General features: G+C 37.7%; 2 protein-coding genes and 1 long non-coding RNA gene across 5 annotated transcripts in view; 2 read left to right on the forward strand and 1 right to left on the reverse strand.

The window, feature by feature from the left end:
* Positions 1-6,463, forward strand: part of LOC144959036 (uncharacterized) — a 12,647-nt gene extending 6,184 nt beyond the window's left edge. The window contains exons 2-3 of the long non-coding RNA XR_013642557.1: positions 333-382; positions 6,402-6,463. This is a non-coding gene — a long non-coding RNA (uncharacterized LOC144959036). The remainder of the gene's footprint in view (positions 1-332; positions 383-6,401) is intronic.
* Positions 1-6,474, reverse strand: part of LOC144959032 (bestrophin-4-like) — a 30,628-nt gene extending 24,154 nt beyond the window's left edge. For both annotated transcript variants that reach the window (XM_078891370.1, XM_078891371.1), the window contains exons 1-3: positions 6,415-6,474; positions 3,151-3,360; positions 1-80 (exon numbers count right to left, since the gene is read on the reverse strand). The exon at positions 1-80 is cut by the window's left edge and continues 55 nt beyond it. In XM_078891370.1, the coding sequence (XP_078747496.1) occupies positions 1-80; positions 3,151-3,329 (259 nt within the window). In that variant the 5' untranslated portion in view covers positions 3,330-3,360; positions 6,415-6,474. The remainder of the gene's footprint in view (positions 81-3,150; positions 3,361-6,414) is intronic.
* Positions 6,475-12,095: 5,621 nt separating this feature from the next.
* The window catches only part of LOC144959037 (sodium- and chloride-dependent glycine transporter 1-like), a 33,165-nt gene continuing 19,959 nt past the window's right edge, over positions 12,096-25,301 (forward strand). Inside the window, exons 1-4 of one of the 2 annotated variants that reach the window (XM_078891373.1) lie at positions 12,096-12,218; positions 18,775-18,831; positions 23,426-23,540; positions 24,877-25,008. In XM_078891373.1, the coding sequence (XP_078747499.1) occupies positions 18,823-18,831; positions 23,426-23,540; positions 24,877-25,008 (256 nt within the window). In that variant the 5' untranslated portion in view covers positions 12,096-12,218; positions 18,775-18,822. Of the gene's footprint in view, positions 12,405-18,774; positions 18,832-23,425; positions 23,541-24,876; positions 25,009-25,301 lie in introns of both variants that reach the window. The other variant, XM_078891374.1, reaches the window with a different exon arrangement.

Below are 25,301 nucleotides of genomic sequence, written 5' to 3' on the forward strand. Positions count from 1 at the left end.
TGACGTAGAACCCCAGGACAAAGGATAAGGGTATTGCTGAGGTGACTTGGTGCATCTGGGTCACAACACTCTCGAACATTCTAAGGGAAATTAGTTTTGATTTACAGTGTGTTGCTGGGTAATGTAAATAGTGCTACTCGAAGCTCGAAAAAATATATAACAATGTGAAATTGAATGTAAGCTTCAATTTAATTTACGAAAACAGATGAAATGGAGGTGCTTGATGCATCTTAGTCACAGCACTCTCGAACGTTCTAAGGGAAATTAGTTTTGAATTACAGTGTATTTCGTAAATCAATTTACAATAAACCTAGTTTATTTTAACGTTACAGGCTCCGCAATGTTTGATGTGATGGGACGATTTACAAAGCAGGAACAATTGGTGAGTATTTTATCCAAACACATCCCATTAATATGGCCTTCAATTCTACTTATCATTAAACAGAATTTAATTCGAAACGGCAAATGGTTGAGTCCTTGGATAAGGCTCTTTACTCGTATTCTCTCACCACTCAGTTGTAAAAATAGTGCATGGCTGTTAAGAGCATTGTCACTGTAGTAAATATTGAAATATCGTCTAATTCACGTTATGTCACGTCCTACATGTTATTTGTTGCTGTTGGATAGGGAAACCTTGTAAATAAACAATTAATTAATGTATATATACATCAAGGACAACTACAACTATAGTATAGTAATCCTTGGTATACATGCAAGTACCCACCAATATGATATAGATAGAATGCGCTTGGCCAAGGAGTTCACAACATTGCCATCCGGAAGTATAACGGACCAACACACAAACTCTGTGTAACCATGAACTTTATAGTCTGGTTAATACAGTTTAGTGAGAACAACTCACAAACGCGGATGGCAAAAACAATAACAAAGGCCTTAGTGACGTCATCTGCATACTATCTATATATCCAAACCCAAATTTATGGGCATAGTTTAACATTGTTTTTGCAATGGACAATATTTTGCGTCACTTTTTTTCTTTTTTTTTTGTTGTTGTTGAGATTTCCATTACAAAAATGAGCCCATAATGAATTGGGCTATCAGACCTACAAATGGGTGCACATCGTGAAGAAGCAGTAATGGTTATTGTAAGAGTTTAATTCAATAGAAATACACATAAAATAAAAAAAAAAAACAACAATACAACACAAAAATCAATAAAAATCCCCCCCCCCCCCCAAGAAACAAAAAAAAAAAAAACATCCCAAACAAAACAAAACAAAAACAATTTTTAAACCCCCCCCCCCCAAAAAAAAAAAAAAAAAAACTAACAAAAAAAAAAACAACAAAAAAAAAAAAAACAACAAAAAAACCACAAACAAACAAACAAACACACAAACAAAAACCCCAAAATCCCAGACATTCTTGAAGGTTTTATTTCATGCCGTAATTCACTGACTGGGGTCTGATCCACACCGTCCGATGGAATATCGTTCTCAGACAATAGGTCACAATAGGCAATACTAGCGTGATATCAAAAAATGAGTTCCATTGCCATGAGGACAGAGCTCCCAACAGAACTTACGCCGGGCTTCATGAATGGCAGTCGAAAATAGTGGGTCACGTCAAACCGATTACTGACAGGCCATGGTAGGACTGCTGCAACAATGTGTTGTTTGGGTCTGAGGGATTCAGTCGACTGTCCTCACATGTCAATTAACGCCGAAGACAGCAGAACATATAATCCTACACTGTCCTGTGACGAGATTGGCGGGAGATTTCGAGGCTGCCCTAACTGCGGTGATGAATTTGAAGACTGACTAGAGACTTCCTGTGCGGAGAATATGTAGCCTTAATCGCTTAATCAGTGGGGACTTTCCACCTGTCCAACTTAAAACATACAAGAACAGCTGCCAACATGCACACATGGGGGCTCCAAGAATCACCAACATGCCCAAAGTGCAACCAAGCACCACAAGATGCAAACCACCTCGTACTAGATTGCTCAGAGACAAAACTGGAAGGGGGATTTGAAACCATTAAATGTGATGATGACTTCCAAACCTGGATCGATACCTTGAACATAGAAGTGTAGCCGAACGATACTACTACTACGAGTACCTGTCCAACATGCATCCGATGTGAGAACGAACCCGAAACCGCAGATCATCTGAACGATGTGTTGTGACGACGCTTCCGGGCGGGTTTGCGACGGTGCACACGTACGGTAAATAATTTGCTGATTGGGCCGATCACCATTAGAAGCTGCTGCCATATGTTAATACTAGAAGTGTAAAACCATTCTTCCGGAGGACTGGATACGAACCTTGCGTTCCTCTTCTGGTTTTAGAGTGATGTCTCTTTATTTTCTGTATAGGGAATGAGATTAGCGGAAGAGTAGCGTCCCTTGATTGGACGTCACCTAACATAGAGAACGTCAATTTGGTTTTGAAGTGTCTCAAGCCGCTTTCATCGGAAACGAGGACGAGAGACGCATGCGCACAACCAACATGGCGTTCTCTCTCTAATAACTTCGCCGGTGACGTCACAGACTATGGGTGACGTCCAATCAAGAGACGCTACTCTTCCGCTAATCTCATTCCCTGTCAGCGGTTCGTCAACAAATATCACCCATCCTCGCTCTTTTTACGTCCGTAATCTTAAGAATCTACCTGTTCACCCTATCCTGCTGTTAAAATAGCTATGTCAACTTGTAATTCAAGATGTAACCTATTTATTATAAGTGATTCTAACACTCACACTTCCAATGAGTTTGGAACTGGAAGAGTAGAAGGTTAGACATAAGAGAGGGAGAGTGAGAGAGAGTGAGTGAAAGAGAGAGAGTGAGAGTGAGAGTGAAAGAGAGAGAGTGAGAGTGAGAGTGAAAGAGATTGAGAGAGAATAGGAGAGAGTAGAGTAGAGAGAGAGAGAGAGAGAGAGAGAGAGAGAGAGAGAGAGAGAGAGATAGAGAGTGGAGAGAGAGTGGAGTGAGAGTGAGAGAGAGAGATAGAGAGTGGAGAGAGAGAGAGAGTGGAGTGAGAGAGAGAGATAGAGTGGAGAGAGAGAGAGTGGAGTGAGAGTGAGAGAGAGAGCGAGAGAGTGGAGAGAGAGAGAGAGAGAGAGAGAGAGAGAGTGAGTGAGCAAGAGTGAGCGAGAGAGTGAGAGATGCCCTGTAAGATTAGATATCCTCACCTTTTCCGATGCCCACTCAATCCAAGGCGATACACACCACTGATGGTTCCATACAACACTAGGAAAATCACCAGCTCTTTGTACAGCAGTTTGTAGACACTACCTCTCCATGCCCTGAGTAGTTTGAGGAAACCGCCCAATGAAGTAGTGGCCACTCTGTACTGATATATAATCGTCATTGTTCCGTTGAAGGGAGGATATTGTTTTCATCTGGATTGAAATCAAAGATTTTGAGGCGAGGCATTGGGAGGGGGGGGGGGGGGTATTTTGTTAGAGTGAATGACATGATCAACCGGATGGTGAAAAGGTTTGAACTGAGATATTGCCAAGTTTAGTTAGAGAGTCAATTTTTATCAATTTTTTTTTGGTCATAAATGATTAAATCAACCCTTTTTGTACATCTTCGGGAAACATCAAAGCTTAATTTCACTTCTAGATATTTTTACAGCTAGCTAGTCAAGTTGAAAAAGTGTGAAATTTGAGAAAAGTTGTTGGATACCTGTCCAATACATCTGACCAGAACTTCATAAAAAATCACCCGATTTACTTCAAATAAAGATTAAAAGGCTCTGGGGAGCATATTCTATTAGACAATGCAAATCCAACATTTTCACCTTCCGACTGATTATGTCATGCACTGACACATGAAGGCATACGTGCCAAGTGTTATGATATGAAAAATGATGCTGTGTCAAATTATGTTACCAAATAATATCTACCGTATGGCATAGCCTAATACAAATATCATCTTTTATACAGGGCCATATCTACTAAACGTGCTCAAAGCGCTTTACAAAGGGTCCCTGACCAACAACAACAGGTAACACGTAGAACGAGAGATGCCTGTTAGGCGATATTACTTTTTTCCGATAGAGATAAAGGTGTTAACAGTCAGGTACTCATTTTACATGGAGATAAAGATAAGGGAGTAAATCTGATGCATGAATGAACAACAAAAAACAAACATTGCACACACACACACACACACACACACACACACTACACACACACACACATTTACAAATTTTCGCCTATATTATTATGACAATCTAATATAAATATATATGTATTCTGTGTTTACTTGAAAAAGGCCAAAGGCCGAAACGTCGTTTGTTGTTCATTCATGAGTCAGATTTACTCCCTTTATCTTTATCTCCATTTTATTGACTCATTTAGGCACCTCTATTTATTAGTTTACTACTCATTTTACACCTGAGTAAGCTGACCAACTATGAGCCTCGCTCGGCTCAAACCCAGGACCTTCCGATCCAAAAACGAGTGTCATACCAAAAAAAACCCACATCGCCGCCCATAGGTTAATACATGTCCAAAGTGGTTGAACTGTTCACCTACGTCCTCGCAGCAGTTATAGCGCCATTTGTACTTCGTTGTGTTCATTAAGAGACGCATGCTTATCCCCCCTTGTCTTAAGAGATGAACGTGAAAGCGATGTCAAAAACAAGACATTAATTTGTCCGTATCGTGTTGTGTTGTGTGCTATGTATGTACAAGATCCCATAGCGTTTTACTTTGTAAAAACACGTGTGTATTTAACAGTTTGGCCCGAAAGCTCTTCCTTCTTCAATGCTTCATTCATTTTCATTTGTTAACAAAGGGGATACTCGAAACGTCAATATTATTATCCGTTAATTAAATCGAAGCTTCCATTCCATTTAACTTTTGCTATTTATCCGATAAGTGCAAAACTGTCGTACTCCGAAAAATCACGTTTTAAAAAATAATTTGGCCAGAAACTATAAATATTGGCCAAATTAGAATTACTCAAATCTTGACAAACACTCTCAAAATGGAAGTTCCGTGATGTAATTGAATAAAAAGTGGTTTTCCAATACTCCCTAACTCCTTTTTTTCCCATTTGAGATATTGAGGATTATTTCCACAAAAATTTCTCATTAGGTCTATTTTTAAATCATATTCAAACTTCAAATTCACACAAATCTAGGGGAAGTCTTTGTCCATTTTTTGCTTAAAATAAAAGATACGTTTCAATTTATCTCATGTATGGAAAATCTCTAAAAGTAGACAAATCGACTTAGCGAGTTTTGGAAAACCAGCCTTCAAATATTCCATTGCAGTTTGGGATCATTCGAAGAAAGATATACAGTAGTGATCGAAAGCAACGTTGTTACAATTTTGATATCCTCTCCATGTAAAGGAATATGCATTAGGAGATTCATTAAATTATATGTCATGAAAATCAATGAAACAATATATTTTTCTTTCTTAAATGTATGACTAGTCTTGGAAGTTCCACAATATTTGGGTGGAAATAATGGCTATGACTAACAGGCATTCAACTATTTTGATTATTGCACCTCTCTATGTGGAAGTCAACATAGATTGAAACGAATAATTTAAGCCATCACCGATCCAAACAGTATGGTAAATAAGTATCTAGATGCGTCAAAGTGGATCTGGCAACAGGGCGGTCACATGACAATTCCCAACATCAAAGGACCGATCACCATGCCCTAGCAGAATTTATAAATAATCATTTGGGTCACCTAATATTAGAATTACCCATAATTTTCTAAAAGTTTGCAAGTTAATCAAATAACAATCTGTAAAAGATATTTTTATATAACAATATGTTGTATTTTTAGATTTTTTAGAATTTAATCTGGCCTGAACGAAACAATTTAACCTCCAACCTTTTATTTTAAAAAAATTATTCAAATACTCTGAATCACCCCGCTATTATAAGGATTTTGATAATAATGAAGCATTTACAAAGCGAAGACTTTCACTCAAAGGTGCTCAGGGTGCTATGAAAAAAAAAAACAAACAAAAAAAAAAAAAAAAAAACAACCCCCCCCCCAAAAAAAAAAAACACAAAAAAACAAAACAAACAACCACAAACCCCAAAAATTAAGTTAATAAATGCACAAATTAAAATACACAACGGACTAAAAGGCACGGGATAAAAAGTTCCGTTTTCAGATTCATTTTAAGATCTCTCTAGTTTAAAAACTTATGCTATTCCGCAACCTAGGGGAACTGATACAGAAAGCTTTACTGTTAAATTTGTTTGAAAATTTTCTTACGTTAAACAATAAAGAGTCAGCATATTTCAAAGCCCTCACTGGTTTATAGGCAGAAGTTAGATCTTGGATGTAAAGAGGGAACATTTCGTTATTTGATTTATATGCATCACAAAGAATATGAAACCACCGAGTTTACTCGATGGGTTACGGTTAATAAATAAACACAATGAAATTATTTTCATTTAGAATGTGTCCTCACCTGCAAGAGATGGCGGCATCGACAGTAACTTCCACAACTAGTACGGCAGGTAAAAAATAACGGCTATCATGTCGTGTTTTTTGGTGTCTCCGACAACAACCCCTTCCCCCCCCCCCTGAACGACACGGTTGACTGGGTGCATGTAAGGTGACACTGGACAGGGGTCATTTGCTTGTTGGAAGATCTTTTGTATGGTGTCATGCAGTAGCATCGACACGCTTCATCTGTCATTGCGTCGCCATCCATCGTCGTCACATCGTCATGCCTCCTATCATCGTCATTCGCCGTCGCATCATCATCGTCATGTCGCTCATCATCGTATGCTGTGGATCATCGTCAAGTCATCGTCATCTCATCACATTGTCCGTTTCATCATCGTGCTTGACATGTAAATTAATGTCAATGTAAACAATTGTCCGAATCAAAACGTCATCCAATATTATAATTTGATATTAATTAGATGATACGAATCAATATGCTAATATGACGATTGATAATATTATGATGACGATATGATGATAATGATGACGATGAGATGATGATAATAAGATTATGATGACGATAATGTTATGATGATGAGATGATGATGATAATATTATGATGACGATAGCGATGATGATGATGATGATATGATAATATATTATACACGAGACGAAAATGATATGATAATAAATGATGTATAATTTATAAACAAAACAAAAATAATAATAATATATATTATAATAATAATAATAATAATATAATAATAATAATATAATAATAATAATAATAATAATAATAATAATAATAATAATAATTATGATGATGATGATAATAATAATGATAATAATAACAATAAAATTATAATAATGATAATAAAAGCAACAACAGTGGTCAAGTTCAGCGGTTACATATTTGCAGGTCTGATAATCGAAAGGAATTATGGGCTTGATTTAAAATTGTTGTAATGAACAAAATTATGCAGCCTTGGTTCGAGAGTATATGCATCACAACAATAAGCCCATAATAATTTTGGATTGTCAGACCTGGAAACATGTATACACGTCAGTCAAGTTAAATAATAAATGTTTCCAGCAATCTATCAATCATCTTCCCTTCCTCTTTTTCGTCTGTTGGTCGTATACTGCAATAGTAGGAAAAAAGAGTATTAATATGGTGTCTTTTTAATTATTGTGTATGGTACAATACATTTCTCTGCTTAGCATTCCTCTCTCTCTCTCTCTCTCTCTTCTTCTCCTCTCTTCTTCTCTCTCTCTTTTTCTTTCTTTCTTTTCTCTTCTTTCTCTCTCCTCTCTTTCCTTGCTTCCTTCCTCTTCTCTCTTCTCTCTCTCCTCCCTCCTCTGTCCCCTCCTCTTCTCTGCTCTCTCTCTCTCTCTCTCTCCTCTCTCTTCTCTTCTCCCCTCCCTTCTCTCTCTATCTTCTAGTATATCCAATTTACTCCCCCTTTATTCTTTCCTATCATATGTCAATTATGCTAATTTTTTCTTCCTATTTATGGCAGCTATTGGTTGTGATAGGTGCTTCATTCTTGGTATTATGGCAGTAGTAGGTTGAGTAACCTCGCTCCATGGATCGGAAGAAGGCTGTTACCTTCCTCGGTGCCTAGTGGTCGAAAAGGCCTTACCATTTCCAACAAGATTAAAATGAGAACATAGGCCTCTGTCGAAGAAATATTAAATATGCCTTAAATGGTGTTAGTCTCGTTCCTTGTTAGCCCTGTTGCAGTTTTCAGGATCCATTGTTAAAGCCTTTGAGGTTTATTTTCTCTATTAAGATCACTCAGCTTTTTCTTCTTCTTCTTCTTCTTCTTCTTCTTCTTCTTCTCTCTTCTCCTTCTCTTCTTCTTCTTCTTTCTTCTCTTCTTCTTCTTCTTCTTCTTCTTCTTCTTCTTTCTTCTTCTTCTTCTTCTTCTTCTTCTTCTCTTCTTCTCTTCTCCTTCTTCTCCTTCCTCCTCTCCTCTCCTTCTCTTCTCCTCTCTCCCTCTTCTCCTTCTCTTCTTCTCTTCTTTTCTTGAACCGTCTCCTAATCTAGTGGCGTCAAACAATTTCCTCTCTTCTCTCTCACCTAGTCACCTCCCTCCTTCTCTTTCACCTCTCTTCTACCAACTGACTTCCAGCATTTGTGCATCGTATCTGCTTTGTTCATGATAGCTTTTACGCTCTATTCTGTATTTCATTACTCGTAAGTCCAGTCTTTGGTGGACACGGAGCTCTAATAATCACAGCGTATAAGATGTGTGACTTCTTCCTATGTGACCATCAAATGCTATTTGCTATGTTTAAATTCGCAACGTCTCCAGCCAATTAAATATATATATTAGCTATAGATCATGCATTATGATAGTGATAGTAGATCATTAGTAGATATTAGATATGATGATAGATGATAGCTTGCATCTTAATGATCTTTTATTCTTCATGTATATTTACCTCTATTGTTTACAACGCCTGTCACATATACGTCTATCTTCTTCTTATCAAATGTAAGTATTTTATCTCTTCTAAGTTCTTGTGTACTTATTAACTTGTTATGTCTCTTCTTTTATTTAATCGCTCAACTTACGCTTCAGAGGATAAGATCAAAATTCCTATAGCTTTAATTGTTCTTAGCATTCTTTTCCTTACATTTTTTTGATTTTGTGTATTACTGTCTGCTGCTATTGATGTTATTGTGGTATCTTTTTTAATCTATATTTTATTATTTTTTTTTATTGCTTATCTTCTCAGTTCTTCTTCTTCTTCTTCTTCTTCTTCTTCTTCTTCTTCTTCTTCTTCTTCTTCTTCTTCTTCTTCTCTTCTTCTTCTTCTTCTCTTCTTCTTCTTCTTCTTCTTCTTCTTTCTTCTTCTTCTTCTTCTTCTTCTTCTTCTTCTTCTTCTTCTTCTTCTTCTTTCTTCTTCTCTTCTTCTTCTTCTTCTTCTTCTTCTTCTTCTTCTTCTTCTTCCCTTTTTCTTCTTCTTCTTCTTCTTCTTCTTCTTCTTCTTCTTCTCTTCTTCTTCTTCTTCTTCTTCTTCTTCTTCTTCTTCTTCTTCTTCTCTTCTTCTTCTTCTTCTTCTTCTTCTTCTTCTTCTTCTTCTTCTTCTTCTTCTTCTTCTTCTTCTTCTTCTTCTTCTTCTTCTCTTCTTCTTCTTCTTCTTCTTCTTCTTCTTCTTCCTTCTTCTTCTTCTTCTTCTTCTTCTTCTTCTTCTTCTTCTTCTTCTTCTTCTTCTTCTTCTCTTCTTCTCTTCTTTTTTTCTTCTTCTTCTCTCTTTCTTCTTCTTCTTCTTCTTCTTCTTTTTTTTCTCTTCTTCTTTTCTTCTTCTTCTTCTTCTTCTTCTTCTTCTTTTCTTCCTTCTTCTTCTTCTTCTTCTTCTTCTTCTTCTTCTTCTTTCTTCTTCTTCTTCTTCTTCTTCTTCTTCTTCTTCTTCTTCTTTTCTCTTCTTCTTCTTTCTTTCTTCTTCTTCTTCTTCTCTTCTTCTTCTTCTTCTTCTTCTTCTTTCTTCTTCTCTTCTTCTTCTTCTTCTTCTTCTTCTTCTTCTTCTTCTACTACTACTACTACTTCTCCTCCTCCTCCTCCTCCTCCTCCTCCTCCTCCTCCTCCTCCTCCTCCTCCTCCTCTTTCTTTTTCTTCTATGATCTATCAGAACCAGTCTCAGCTAGATGGACAGTGGGTGAGAAAACAATTTCGAACTCACCAGGGATCACCTCACATCCTTTGTGTGCAACGCGAATGCTCTACCAACTGAACTGTCCGAGGCATGTTAAAGTGCATCGTATCTGCTTTGTTAAGTGATAAGCTGTAAGACGCATACTATTCTGTATTTCATTACTCGTAAGTCAAGTCTTTGAGATGGCACACGGACAGCTCCATAAATAAATACACAGCGGTATAAGATGTGTAGACATTTCTGTCCATATGAGACACATCAAATGTATTGATGCTATGTGGTTAAATAAAATGCGCACAACGTCCTCCAGCCAATAGGAAAATATATATAGATAGATAGAAATATAGATAGATAGATAGATAGATAGATAGATAGATAGATAGATAGATAGATAGATAGATAGATAGGCACAAAATGAATCTTTATTCAGGAGAAAACTTGTACCCCTGGGAATGTTTACAAACAGCCAGACAAATACGATCTATCTATGCATGGCTTATCAAATGTAAAAGATATGTTAATCTATTCGTGTAAGTCATTGTGTACTTAGTTGAAAATTGTTATGGTCTCATTGTTGTAATGGAAATACGCTCGAACTAACGCAATGTCCAGAAGGATAAGAGAATCAAAATCACATATAGCTTTAAATTGTTAAAGCATTACATTTTACCGTTACATTTTTATGATATTGATGTGATATTACATGTACTGCTGCTATTGATGTTATTGTGGTATACGTTTTATAGATATATATTTTATATATTTATTTGTAATGTGCATTGAGCTTCACAAGGTTATGAAAATACGCGATATAAATGCCATGTATTTTTATTGTTATTATTATTATTATATTCATAATCATATTATCATATATATCATATTATTATTCATCATATTTCATCATATTATTATTATTATTATTATTATTATTATTATTATTATTATTATTATTATTATTAAAACAAGCCCACAATTACGTTCGGCTATCAGACCCGCTAATATGAGAAATTAGTTATCAGCCCTTCCCTTTTTTCCTTATTTTCTTATCATGCTGTTGATTGAAGACAGTCGAAGCCTTGGTTAAGATAAATCCGTTGTCACCCACCGAGCTTTATCGCCTCACTGTATTTTCTTCCATGATTGACGAGTAAGCTGATAAAGGTTTGCTTGATTAAACTGTTTTAACATTTTATAAGGTCGCACGAAAACAAAAACCAAGATTGGCTTAATTTATTAGGCTGCTCTAAATTAAACGCCCGACATTTCTCGAATTGTTAAGTCTTAGGTGGGGTTCCTTTCGTCACAGAGTGGACACAGGGATACTTACTGTGTCTTCTATCCCCTTACATCTGTTTTCCAACTAACTTTCTATATTTATCTTGGAATGAGGTTACTTGGTTTTGTCCTGGCTCTGGTCGGACACCCTGGATGGGAAGGAATCAGTCAAATGTATCGTTAGAGTTGTGGGAGATGATATTTTTTTCCTTGTAAATCTTTTCTCTGTAATGCATTGTATTGTTTTGTTTGCATGTAATGTATGATATGTAAACATTTGAGTATATCCATCTTAGTTGGGACCTGTGCTTGTGTCTGGATGGAGAGTTTTAGGTGATCTCAAACTAAGTATACCGATAGTGTGCTCTTGGAATCTACATCTATTTCCTATTTCAACCAATTCCACTTTCCTTACTTTTTCTTGGGCGCTTTAATTGTAATTCTAGAACTTTTTACTTTCCCATTTTCTTCCTTTTTACTGGCACCGATATGACCTTAATGAGTTGCAAGCGCCGCAAGACCCCCAAAAACAACAAAACAGCATCTTCTTCTTCTCCTCCGCCTCCTCCTCCTCCTCCTCCTCCTCCTCCTCCTCCTCCATTTACAAGACTGATGTCGCATATATCGATTAAATTTTTTTTTTAGTTGCACTCAAAACTTGAGTGTTATAAAGAGTCTAAGTTCTGGTCCTTTATTTTGTCCAATCAAACACACAAGAGTCGCGTAAGGAATGGCTTTAAAAAAGATAACAAATATAATCCCGATAAGTGTAGGAGTTGAACTGATAACGTGCTGTTGTTTTGGTCCTTCTTCAACCAGTAGGTATAAATTATATATCTGACTATATGGTGGTATTTCCTAGCTTGGCTCATACGGATATCATAGGTATGACGTTTACCTGTTGTGACTTGTGTTAGAATAGGAATCAGTGTCAGTTAATGACATAATCAGTTGGAAAGTGAAAATGTTGGATTTTCATTTACTGAAAGAATGTGCTCTCCTGAGCATTTTAATCTTTATTTGAAGTAAATCGGGTGATTTTTCATGAAGCTATGGTCAGATGTCAGAAAGGTATTCAGCAACTTTTCTCAAAGTTCATAATTTTTCAACTTGACTAGCTGTAAAGACTATTTAGAAGTGAAATTAAGCTTTGATATTTCCCGAAGATGTAGACAAAGGGTTGATTTAATCATTTATGACAAAAACTAATTGTTGATTTAAAAAATTGACCTTCTCACTAGACTTGGCAATATCTCAGTTCAAACCTTTTCAACATCCGACTGATTCTGTCATCCATGTGGCTTAAACTGTGGCTTTTATTTAACGTCAAAATGTGATATGAGGATCACTGTTTTAAACCGTCACGTTCTGATATTTACTTTTTAAAAAACATTTGGGCTTTTGTATAGAGCATTAAAACGCTTTATTGTTGGGTTAAAAAAATAAGCAGAAACAATCAACATATAAAATAAAATAAATAAAATAAATAAATTTCCTTTTATTTATCTCATGGGGAAATTTGTCTTTAAGGTCTATTCCAAGGGAAGACTGGAATAACCCAGGCGTCAACCGCAGAGCAGCGCCGCAAAGTTAGCTAAGGCGAGGTGACTTGCTCAAGGCCACACAGCGCAGCGGCGTGTGATCGAACTCGGTACCTTTCGGTTACGAAGCAAAGACCGTACCGCTGAGCCACGCTGTCCCTAATATAGGACGAGATATGAGGCCTGTCAGGCGATAATGCATTTGGTTTTCGACAGAGGGAATCAAGGCTGTTAACTGAGTGGGGTTCCCGACCCCCCACAGTGGGCAGGGAGGTACTTGCTATGCCTTCTATACTCCTATACCCGTTTTCCAATTTCTTTCTGTCTTTGTCTTGGAATGAGATTACTTGTTTTTTTCTGTCCTGACTCTGACCAGAGACCTTGGCTGCAGGAAGGTACTTGCTGTGTCTTCTTTACCCCTACCTATACCTGTTTTGCAAGTGCTTTCTGTCTTTGTCTTGGAATGAGATTACTTAGTTTTGTCCTGCAGAGACCTTGGCTGGGAGGGAAACAATCGAATGTATAGTTATAGTTTTGGGAGATGATCTTTCTCTCTGATCATCATCCGTACATCTCTCTGTTATGTACTGTAGAAAACGGTAGAACGTTTTGGCTGCCTGAAGCCGGTGATCGTAAAATACGAAGTGAGTAGAAAAGTGCCAGAAGACAATAGAGAATAAAAAAATTTTCGCGGCGGTGGTGGGGTTTGAACCTGCGACCTTATTGGTACGACAACTCCGCCTGGCAGGTGAGAGCGTGGCTCTACCGTGTGAGCTATCCACGAACACAAAAATATTCGTATCAAAACCAAGTCATATTTCTAGAGCTCTATCTCTCACCCACTTCTGGAGACCGCTGGCTCGCTCGCACATATACCGGAGCATACTCAATGTCTCAATCGTTTCTATGTTATATGTTTGTGTTGAGAATATTGGCTATTGGGTAGTGGGGCAGATTGAGATCTGTCAATAGGAGGAGTAAGGCGTCTCCTTCCCTCCACTAGCCTGCGGGAGGTCCTTGGGCAAGACCGAGTACCCGCAATGCCCCCCGAACAGGGTTACGTGAAGTCGCGCCAGGCAGGCGATGGATGAGGATGGAGAGCAGCTGAAGGAGCTTCAGAACTGGTCTCTTCTTCAATGTGCTAGGCAGAGGATATCCTATGGATACAATGGCTGGGACACACGTCCTGTAAGGACACTGCTCTCTCACAGAAAGCAATGGCAAACTACTTGAGTAAACCTGCCACGGAAACCCGAATGAAGAAAAGCAAAACAAATAAGGATATGAGACCTGGTAATGAGACCCCAAGTTAGATTGGTCTCCAAAGCGTATTGGGGAAGAACCTGACGCCGGCGGGAGTACCAGCCTAGTTGATGAAGGCATAACGCCTGACTGTACAGACCTGGGAAAGAACCGGAATACATGGTTAAAGCGGAACTACCTCATAGGAACTTGGAACATAAGAAGTATGGCAGCCGGTAAACTCAACACCATCATCAATGAAGCAGAAGAAAACAAAATAGACATTCTGGGACTGTCGGAACACAGATGGGCTGGAAGTGGACATTTCACAACCAGCTGCGGAGGAAGGATAATTTACTCAGGAAGGGAAAAATCTGGACAAAGCGGTGTGGCAATCTATCTCGCAAAAACAACAGTCAACAGCCTCATTGGATACAAACCAGTGAGTGATCGCATTGTTAGCATTAGACTCCAAGGTCAAGCTAAAAACATCACGTTTATTCAAGTTTACGCACCAACAACTGCTGCAACTGAAGAAGCAATAGAGAATTTCTATGATGCCCTACAAAAGGAAGTGGACAACAAAGATAAACAGGACATATTAATAATCGCTGGTGACTTTAATGCCAAGGTAGGACGAAAAAAGAACAGTGAAGAAGATGGAATCATTGGAATATCTGGACTAGGGGAAAGAAACGAAAGAGGCGAGACACTCATAGATTTTGCACTGGCAAATCAACTTGCAATAAAAAACACCATGTTCAAAAAACATCCAAGAAGACTATTTACGTGGACATCGCCAGATGGAAGAACAAAAAACCAAATTGATTACATCATGATTGAAAAAAGATGGAACACCATAATTCAAGACGTCACGACCAAACCAAAAGCAGACTGTGACACAGACCACGAACTTTTGATATCAAAACTGAAACTGAAGCTTAAAATGAAGAAAAAAGTTACAAGACCTATTAGATACGAAGTTGACAGTATCAATGAAGAATTTGCGATTGAAGTAAAGAATCGTTTCCAACTGCTACTTCAAGATATCGAGGAAAAGGAACCGGATGAGATCGCAAATGAGACAAGGAAAATATACTTGGAATCCGCTGAAAAACACCTTCCTAAAAAACGGGGCAAAAACAACCATGGATGAGTGAAAATACACTAAACAAAATCAAAGAGAGGAAAGACGCAAAGACGACTCATGGCACTCATAGCAATGTATACAAAGAGATAGCTAAGGAAGTGAAAAAGCTGTGCAGAACGGATAAGAAAGAATATCTCATGAGAAAATGCAGAAAAATAGAAGACCTTCAGAGAGAAAACAAGACCAGGGAAATGTATGATGAAATAAAAACCATCACAAAAGTTTTCAATCACGAATAGGGGTGATAAAAGATGAGCAAGGTAAACCCTCACAGAAGCAGAAGACATAGCAAATAGGTGGAAAAGATATTGTGAAGATATGTACACAGAAGACCAAATAAACGAAATCCAACCTTTGCAAAACAACATGCAAAATGAAAACGAAGAATCTAGCTTACCACCTCTAAAATCTGAAATAGAATGGGCAATGAAATCACTTAAAGATGGGAAAAGTCCAGGTTGTGACAACATTCAAGCTGAGATGATAAAAGCAAGCGAAGATGAAGGAGTTGAAGTATATCTAAGACTTTGTACGAAAATTTGGGAGAAAGAAATTTGGCCCTCAGATTGGAGGAGAGCAATTTTTATACCATTGCCTAAGAAAGGAGACTTACAACTATGCTCCAACTACCGAACAATATCACTCATCAGTCATGCAAGCAAAATCCTTCTAAAAATTATCATGAACAGGATTGAACGTAAACTGGAAGAGAAGTCAGTAACACCCAGGCAGGTTTTAGAAAAAACAGAGGGACAAGAGACCACATATTCAATTTGCGTCAAATTATTCAGAAGCATCGAGAAGTAAATTCTGGCCTCCATACTTGTTTTATAGACTATTCGAAAGCTTTTGATTGTGTTAATCATGAGAAACTATGGGAAACTCTCCTGGAGATGAACTTTGATCCTAGAATTAGAAACCTGATAAGATCCCTATATGAGAACCAACAATCAGCGGTACAACTAGAAAGCGGAACAACAGAATGGTTCAAAGTTACAAAAGGAGTAAGACAGGGATGTATTCTATCACCCCATTTGTTCAGCATTTACACTGAAGGTATAATGCGAGATGTGGAAAACGATGTCAGGAGAAGTAATTACAACGAACCTAAAATGCAAGGTCTACCCATAAAAGATCTGAGGTACGCAGACGACACTGCACTATTGTCCACAACACCGGGGGGACTAGAGAATCTAATAACATTTGTAAAGGAACATAGCGAGACCAAAGGCCTTAAGCTGAATATAAAGAAGACCAAAATCATGAATACTGACAAATGCAAAACAGATGCCATCATAAAAATCAATGGAGAAGAAATAGAAAGAGTAAAGAATTTTGAATATCTTGGAGCCAGGATTGAGTACAACGGGAAATCGGCCCCAGAGATCAGGAGGAGACTAGCAATGGCAAGATCAAAGCTAGAAAAGATGAATAATATCTGGAAAGGGCAGTGCATTCAAACAAAAATCAAAATCCTCAAAAGTGTTGTTTTCCCAACTGCAACATATGGATGCGAAGCATGGACTATCAGCAAAGCAGAGAGCACAAAGATCACAGCTTTTGAAATGGCATGCTACAGAAAAATACTCAGAATATCATGGACTGAAAAACAAACAAACAAAGAAGTCCTGAGAAGGATCGGAATAAAATCACCAATTCTTCTTCAAACTGTAAAGAAATTGAAACTAAACTATTTTGGCCACACGACTCGCCACGAATCATTAGAAAAGCACATTCTGCAGACAAGGGTAGACGGCAAGAGAGGAAGAGGTAGACCAACAAGAAGCTAGGAACAAGATATATGTGAATGGCTGGGAATGACAGCAACTCAAGCAAGTAGACTGGCGGAAAACCGTAATCTGTTTCGCAAGAAAGTTCGGGAAGCAACGTCCTACGCAGGATCAGCTGACTAGATGATGATGATGGATAGCTCACACGGTAGAGCCACGCTCTCACCTGCCAGGCGGAGTTGTCGTACCAATAAGGTCGCAGGTTCACACCCCACCACCGCCGCGAAAATTTTTTTATTCTCTATTGTCTTCTGGCACTTTTCTACTCACTTCATATCTTGTTGTTACTAACATAAGTGCCTGCTCCACTCACTTTTCTGATCGTAAAATACTAACGAATGAGTGAAAATGGAGAGGCTTTGTATCGGAACAAAACCGGTTTTTTTTCCATACGAAGCCTCTCCATTTTCACTCTTTCGTTAATCTGTTATGTACTGCTACTTTTTTATTTTTAACATATGATTTGTAATCACTTGAGTGTGTTCCTCTTAGTGGGTTCTTGTGCTGGTGTGTGGGTGAGACTTTTAGGTGATCTCAAACTAAGTACACTGATATTGTGCTCTTGGAATCTACATCTGTTCCCTATTTGAACCATTCCCTTTGCCTCAGTCATTCCTCAAGTCCTTTTAATTGTACATCTAGAATGTTTTTACTATCCAATTTTCTTCTTTTTTACTGGCGCCGATATGAGCTAAATGTGTTGCAAGCGCCGTAAAACCCCTAAATCCTTAGTGCGGTTATGTGGTCTATGTGGTATGATACATGCTTTTGGATCGGCGCATAGTTGAGTCCTTGTAAAAGTCTCTTTACTTACATTCTCTCAATGTACTCAGGCGTAAAATGAGTACCTGACCGTTAACAGCGTCATCTCTGTCGCAAAAAAAACAAACAAAACAAACCCCATTGTAATATCGCCTGACAGGCGTCATGTCGCGTTCTACATGTTACGTGTTGTTGTAGGTCAGGGACCCTTTGTAAAGCGCTTTGAGCATATTTAGTGGATATTACGCTATGTAAAATCTCATTTTTAAAAATTGTTGCTTTTTGTTATGAGATAAAGAAGGGTTTTGAGCCCAAAACGTTCAGTTTTGATATTTTTTTTTTCTCGAAGCTGTTATATTATTTATTTCTGTTTACAACAAACATGATTTCAATTTTTTAAAAATAACTGCGATGACTGAACGTGTGTGTTTCATGGGTACTCACCTTTACATCTTCCATATCGAAACTCGAACGAGGGACCTTCAGGTCCGATGCGAGTGTCATTCTATAAGACTAAAGATCTGAACAGTTGTGGAAGAAAGGTCCAGACAAAGCAAGAAAGAAAAATAGAAGAAAAAAACATCCCAAAAAAGCAGTGTACCTCGACTGGGGATCGAACCGCAGACCTTCTGATTACCGGTCAGACGTGTTACCATTACATTCTTAATGTAATATCTTACTTTAATTTCTTAATTTGGTATTTTCTATAGATAGTATGCGCTTGGCTAAGAAGCTCATAACATTGCCATCCGGAAGTGTAACGGACCAACACACAAAACTGTGTAACCATGAAATTTTATAGTCGGGGAAATACAGTTTAGTGAGTATCACTCACAAACGCGGATGGCAAAATACAATAACAAAGGCTTGAGTGACGTCATCTTCGAACTATCTATAAGACTACAATGCTGCACGGGGTATCTTTGAGTAATCCCAATCTATCGTTTTCATTTCAGACCCAAGTCTGCTGATTCACGCTAGAAAACGGCTTGGATTTTATAAATATGACAGAGGTAAGGATTTTAATATTGTATAAAATATATTAGCTAATAATCGAAATAAAGGAACCGTGGAACGGGGAGAGACTTAGGCCTGTTGGGGCGTAGCCATCGTTAATGTATAGCCCGGCACTGATAAAAAGAATGACGTCAAAAGACAAGTCTTTGGCCACAAAAGATAACAAATCGTGAGTTGTATTCAATACTTCAACCAACTGAATTACTTGTTTCCTTGAGCTCTACTAACGACAACTCACAATACGGTGCAAAATCCTAAAAAATGGCGTCAAACTATTAGTCCTTGTGGGTCCTTGTGACTAAGACCACCCCACCCCCCTGAATGTGCCCCTCATATTGCCAATTATTAAACAAATGTGTTATGTACATCGTTTGATAGATTTCATTCTTCCCCACACTTTAGAAAAATAACATCGACATTGAAACAACCTGTCTTTTTTCTAAAGTGTGAGGAAGGGCGAATCTTATAAAATAATGAAACATTTTACCACGGATGCGGAGTGGTTAAGGCATTACACTGTGGCTCGGAAAGTACTGGGTTCGAGCCCTTCCGCAGGCATTTTCGTTTTATTTCTTGTTGGGAAAAATTGTTAACCTCCAATTGTCTCATTTTGGATAACACAAGATGTGTTATCTATATTCGTTCATGGAATGCCCAGATGACTGTATATCACTGACAACATGGGTGATTCCTATTGACATCTGATGTTCGTTAGATGTTTCATCTATATTCCTTCATGGAATGCCTAGATGACTGTATATCACTGTGACAACATGGGTGATTCATGTTGAAATTAGACATGTATTAGATATGTTATCTATATTCCTTCATGGACTGTATAACATGGGTGATTCCTGTTGACATTAGACATGTGTTAGATATGTTATCTATATTTCTTCATGGACTGTATAACACTGTGATAACATGGGTGATTCCTATTGACATTAGACATGTCGTGTTAGATATGTTATCTATATTCCTTCATGGAATGCCAAGATGACTGTATATCACTGTGATAACATGGGTGATTCCTATTGACATTAGACATGTCGTGTTAGATATGTTATCTATATTCCTTCATGGACTGTATATCACTGTGATAACATGGGTGATTCCTATTGACATTAGACATGTCGTGTTAGATATGTTATCTATATTCCTTCATGGACTGTATAACACTGTGATAAGCGGGTGGTTGGATGGGAGCATCACCCTTGAATCATATACCTATGATGTCCGCATGGGTGTACGATCTGATAGTGATGTCGTTTCTTCTTCTCTTAACTAGCCTATCCTGCTTCTTTGGTTTGTGATTGTATTTTTGACAGGGGATATTTTTTTTTTCTGTAAATCTTCTGCCTGTTTGTTCTTGGTTATTTATAATTTAGCTTATGATATCTTTAGGTTATGATTTTGATTTACATTTGTACTATTTTTGTTAGATTGCTTGTTTTTTGTTTCAGCGGTCTCTCATATAACCTCAATTGTGTTGGAAGAGACCTAAAGCAACAAACAAACAAACAAACAAAACACTGTGATAACATGGGTGATTCCTATTGACATTAGACAGGTGTTAGATATGTTATCTATATTCCTTCATGGACTGTATAACATGGGTGATTCCTATTGACATTAGACATGTGTTAGATATGTTATCTATATTCCTTCATGGACTGTATATCACTGTGATAACATGGGTGATTCCTATTGACATTAGACATGTGTTAGATATGTTATCTATATTCCTTCATGGACTGTATAACACTGTGATAACATGGGTGATTCCTATTGACATTAGACATGTGTTAGATATGTTATCTATATTCCTTCATGGACTGTATAACACTGTGATAACATGGGTGATTCCTATTGACATTAGACATGTGTTAGATATGTTATCTATATTCCTTCATGGACTGTATAACACTGTGATAACATGGGTGATTCCAATTAACATTAGACATGTGTTAGATATGTTATCTATATTCCTTCATGGACTGTATAACATGGGTGATTCCTATTGAGAGAAGGCATAATTTGTTTGTTGGATTATCTTCATTCTTTCATTGAATACTTCGGAGACGAGATCTATTGTGTGGCTATGTGTTCTTAAAGTATGACGCTTGCTTTCGGATCGGAAGGGTCTCGTTTGAGTTTGATCGCGCATGTTGGTTCTTGGAAAGACTCTTTACTTACATTCTCTCACTTACTAGTGTAAATCGACTCATGGCGTTTACAGCTTTTCTCTGTCAAAAAAATTACATATCGCCTAACAAGTCGTTCTGTCCCGTCCTAAATGTTAATGTGCTGTTGCCAGACTTTGCGTGTAAGGCTTGAGCACGTTTAGTGATATTGCCTATATGAAAGCTCAATTAAAAAATAAATCGTGAAAGGCGTATTAAATTAAAACCCATAAAACAATTTTATGATATGTTCTTACAACTTAACAGGATAATCTATAAAAATATCCAATATTTGGACAAGACTGGATTCATGTGATCGATGATCGGTTGACTAAAAGCTGAATAAGATGTACATTAATATCCTTCTGAGGGTTTCCTATAGCTCAGTTGGTAGAAGTACACCTTCCTCAGCAAGGACCAGATCGATCCTGTGCAACCGAATTTTTTTTCTTCTGGACCCTCCCTGTTCACCCAGAAGTGAATGGGTAGATGAGTCTGTTAGATTTGGCGGAAAGTACTTTGCGATAGATTAGAGACCAATCGAAACGATAGCAACCCATACCTATTGCCCGTTTCACGCTATAGAAACCGGGTTAAGCCCCGGCTGCATGGACCCACTGGTTTTGAATAACTACTGTCCTTCCAGATCACAAACATAACCTTCCAATATTTGACATAATTTATGAGGACGTATCGGATGACAGTTTGTCTTGTCACACTGAAATCCCATTCATCGTTTACCTCAAATCACTGTGACAAATACTCACAACCTAGAAGGCCACACGATCCAACTGATAACTGATAAGCATAATACAAGGCTGTGCAAATGATCGTTTTTTTTGTGAAGTTCGCTACTAAAATACTTTAATAATAATAATAATAATAATAATAATAATATTTAATATAAAAAATAATAATAAAATATAATAATATAAATAATGTGTTGAAACTAATGAAAATTTTGCTGCTTGAAACTCGAAGGAAAAAAAAAATAAAGATAGGTATTGAATTGTAAGTTTCAATTTATTAGACGAAGACAGATTTTGTGGACGGTTCGGGTTTCCCCTTTTTCAACAAAACACGATGAATGAAACCCTAAGGACGAATGAAACATGGGTGAATTGCGTGGTTAAAGTGAATAAAAATCTGTCTTTGTCTAATAAATTGAAGCTTACAATTCAATACTTATCTTTATTTTTGACAAACTAAGGAAACCAGTTTGAGTTATCATCACTTTCTCCCAATTATAATTTAGATATAACGAAGATGACGTCATTATGGTTTTGTTATTGTTTTTTGCTATCCGCATTTATGAGTAGTACTCACTAAACTGTATGAACCAGACTATAAAAGTTCATGGTTACACACAGTTTTGTGTGTTGGTCCGTTTACTTCCGGATGGCAATGTTATGAGCTTCTTAGCCAAGCGCATACTATCTATACCTACTTCAAAATAAACCAAAAGCTGGCGATCAAGTCGTAGCCATCGTTAAAATATTATAGTCAGACAGTAGAACTTTCTAGGACTCAGACGTCATTTTTTAGTTTTGGTGAGTTGTCTTTAGTAGAGCTCAAGGAAACAAGTGATTCCATTGGTTGACTTATTGAACACAACTAACCATTTGTTTTCTTTTGCGACCAAAGACTTGTCTTTTGACGTCAATTTTTGTTCAGTGTCAGCCTATAAGTTGAGAATGGCTACGATCTAGCTCCTAACGTATTGCAGAAATAGTTTTTCAAAGTTTCAAAAAAATATGGACTGAGTATCAATTTTGTCCATACTTTTTCGACACTTTAAAAAGATATGACTACAATAATTTTGATGTTAGATCGTCACTCTCGTTCTCGGATCGCATGGTCTTGGGTTTGAGCCTCCCTCGGCGCATAGTTGAGCGGTCAGGCTATAAGTTAACGATGGTTGAAGTCAGGCTATACGTTAACGATGGTTGAAGTCAGGCTATACGTTAACGATGGTTGAAGTCAGGCTATAAGTTAACGATGGTTGAAGTCAGGCTATAAGTTAACGATGGTTGAAGTCAGGCTATAAGTTAACGATGGTTGAAGTCAGGCTATAAGTTAACGATGGTTGAAGTCAGGCTATAAGTTAACGATGGTTGAAGTCAGGCTATAAGTTAACGATAGTTGAAGTCAGGCTATAAGTTAACGATGGTTGAAGTCGGGCTATAAGTTAACATGGTTGAAGTCAGGCTATAAGTTAACGATGGTTGAAGTCAGGCTATACGTTAACGATGGTTGAAGTCAGGCTATAAGTTAACGATGGTTGAAGTCAGGATATAAGTTAACGATGGTTGAAGTCAGGCTATAAGTTAACGATGGCTGAAGTCAGGCTATAAGTTAACGATGGCAACGGTTCATCTCTCTGGGATTCTCTTTATTTTTCATATAGGAAACCCGAGATGTCTGGGGAAAGCACGTGGAGTTCATCCTCACACTGGTTGGATATGCCGTAGGTCTTGGCAATGTCTGGAGATTTCCATATCTGTGCTTTACTAATGGAGGAGGTTGGTATAGACAGAACAAAAATGACGTCATTACACTCTTTTTTATTGTTTTCACACAGCTATTTTAATGATCCGTTCTCTTATTAAGTCATATCAGTCAAACTAGAAATGTTTAATGTTACTGGGTGAGGTTCCTGACCTTCCATAGTGGGCAGGGGGTACATACTGTGTCTTCTTTCCCCTTATATCGGTTTTCCAACATGCTTCCTGTCTTTGTCTTGGAATGAGATTACTTGGTTTTGTCCTGGCCCTGGCCGGAGTCCTAGCTGGGAGGGAAACAGTCAAATGCATAGTTATTGTTTTGGGAGATGATATGTTTTTCCTTGTAAATCACCTTTCTGTTATGTATTATTATATTTGTTATTTTGAATTTATAATGTAAGCATTTGAGTGTATTCCTCTTTGTTGGATTTTGTGCTTGTGTCCGGATGAGACTTATAGGTGGTCTCAAACTAAGTACTTTGATATTGTGCTCTTGGAATCTACATCTGATCCCTATTTGTTCCCAGTTTCCCTATGTCTTACTTTTTTTGGGTGCTTTAATTGTAATTCTAGAACTTTTTACTATCTCACCTTCCTCCTTTTTACTGGCGCTGATATAACCTAAATGTGTTGCAAGCGCCGTAAAAACCTTTAAAAAAACGTTTAATGTTACTCATAGTTGTGTGTTGACCTGGGGAGTAGGAGTTTATCCCGTTATCAATAGCGTGAAATAGACAATATCAATTGCTTGCTATCCTTTGAATAGGACGCTAGTCTATCGCACAGTACTTTCCGCCAGATCTAACATCCCAGCTACCCAATCACCGCTAAGTTGACAGGAAAAACAGAAGAAATCTCGACTGCAGCCGGGTCGATCATTAATCTCTCTTTTTCGTGTGAAGCCAGTGCTCTACCAACTGAGCAGAATTTGCATGCTGACATCGAAACAACTCCCTTCTTAGGAGAATGGCCATACATTGTGAATAGAAGATCCTCAATAAATTAAAAAGTAAAGACAAGTTCCTCCTATCTTACGGCTATGGGGTCTAGTGGTATGACACTCGCTTTCGGATCGGAAGGTCCTGGGTTCGAGCCTTGCTCGGCGAATAGTTGAGTCCTTGGAGAAGGCTCTTTACTCACATTCTCTCACCGTACTCAGGTGTAAAATGAGTACCTGGCCGTTAACAGCGTTGTTTCTGTCCGAAAAAAAAAATGTAATATCGCCTAACAGGCGTCATGTCCTTCATGTTAAATGTTGCTGTTGCCCAGGGACCCCTTGTAAAGCGCTTTGAGCATGATAATGCGCTATATAAAAGCTCAATTATTTTTATTTATCATTATTTATTATCCTCAGGTGCATTCCTCATCCCCTACGTGTGTTGCCTCCTCTTCCTGGGAATCCCCATGTTTGCCTTCGAGTGTGCCTTTGGACAGTTTGGGGCCAAAGGTCCCCTGTCTATTTGGTCCGTAAATCCACTGTTTAAAGGTGAATACCAGTATGGTTCTTTTTTTCATAGTTATTAATTTTGATTGAATATCTCAAATTGATATTTAATTTGAATTGTAATCATCATCATCCCTATTGTTGAAATTATAAATATCATACAGCAATCAACTACGTAGGACCACAATCAATAATATAATCTATTCATCATCATCATCATCATCATCATCATCATCATCATCATCATCATCATCATCATCATCATCATCATCATCATCATCATCATCATCATCATCATCATCATCATCATCATCTATCATCATCATCATCATCAT

Source organism: Berghia stephanieae, chromosome 13, assembly GCF_034508935.2.
Source record: "Berghia stephanieae isolate SIO BIC M18660-M18661 chromosome 13, UCSD_Bste_1.3, whole genome shotgun sequence".
In the NCBI taxonomy this organism is placed as follows: domain Eukaryota; kingdom Metazoa; phylum Mollusca; class Gastropoda; order Nudibranchia; family Aeolidiidae; genus Berghia; species Berghia stephanieae.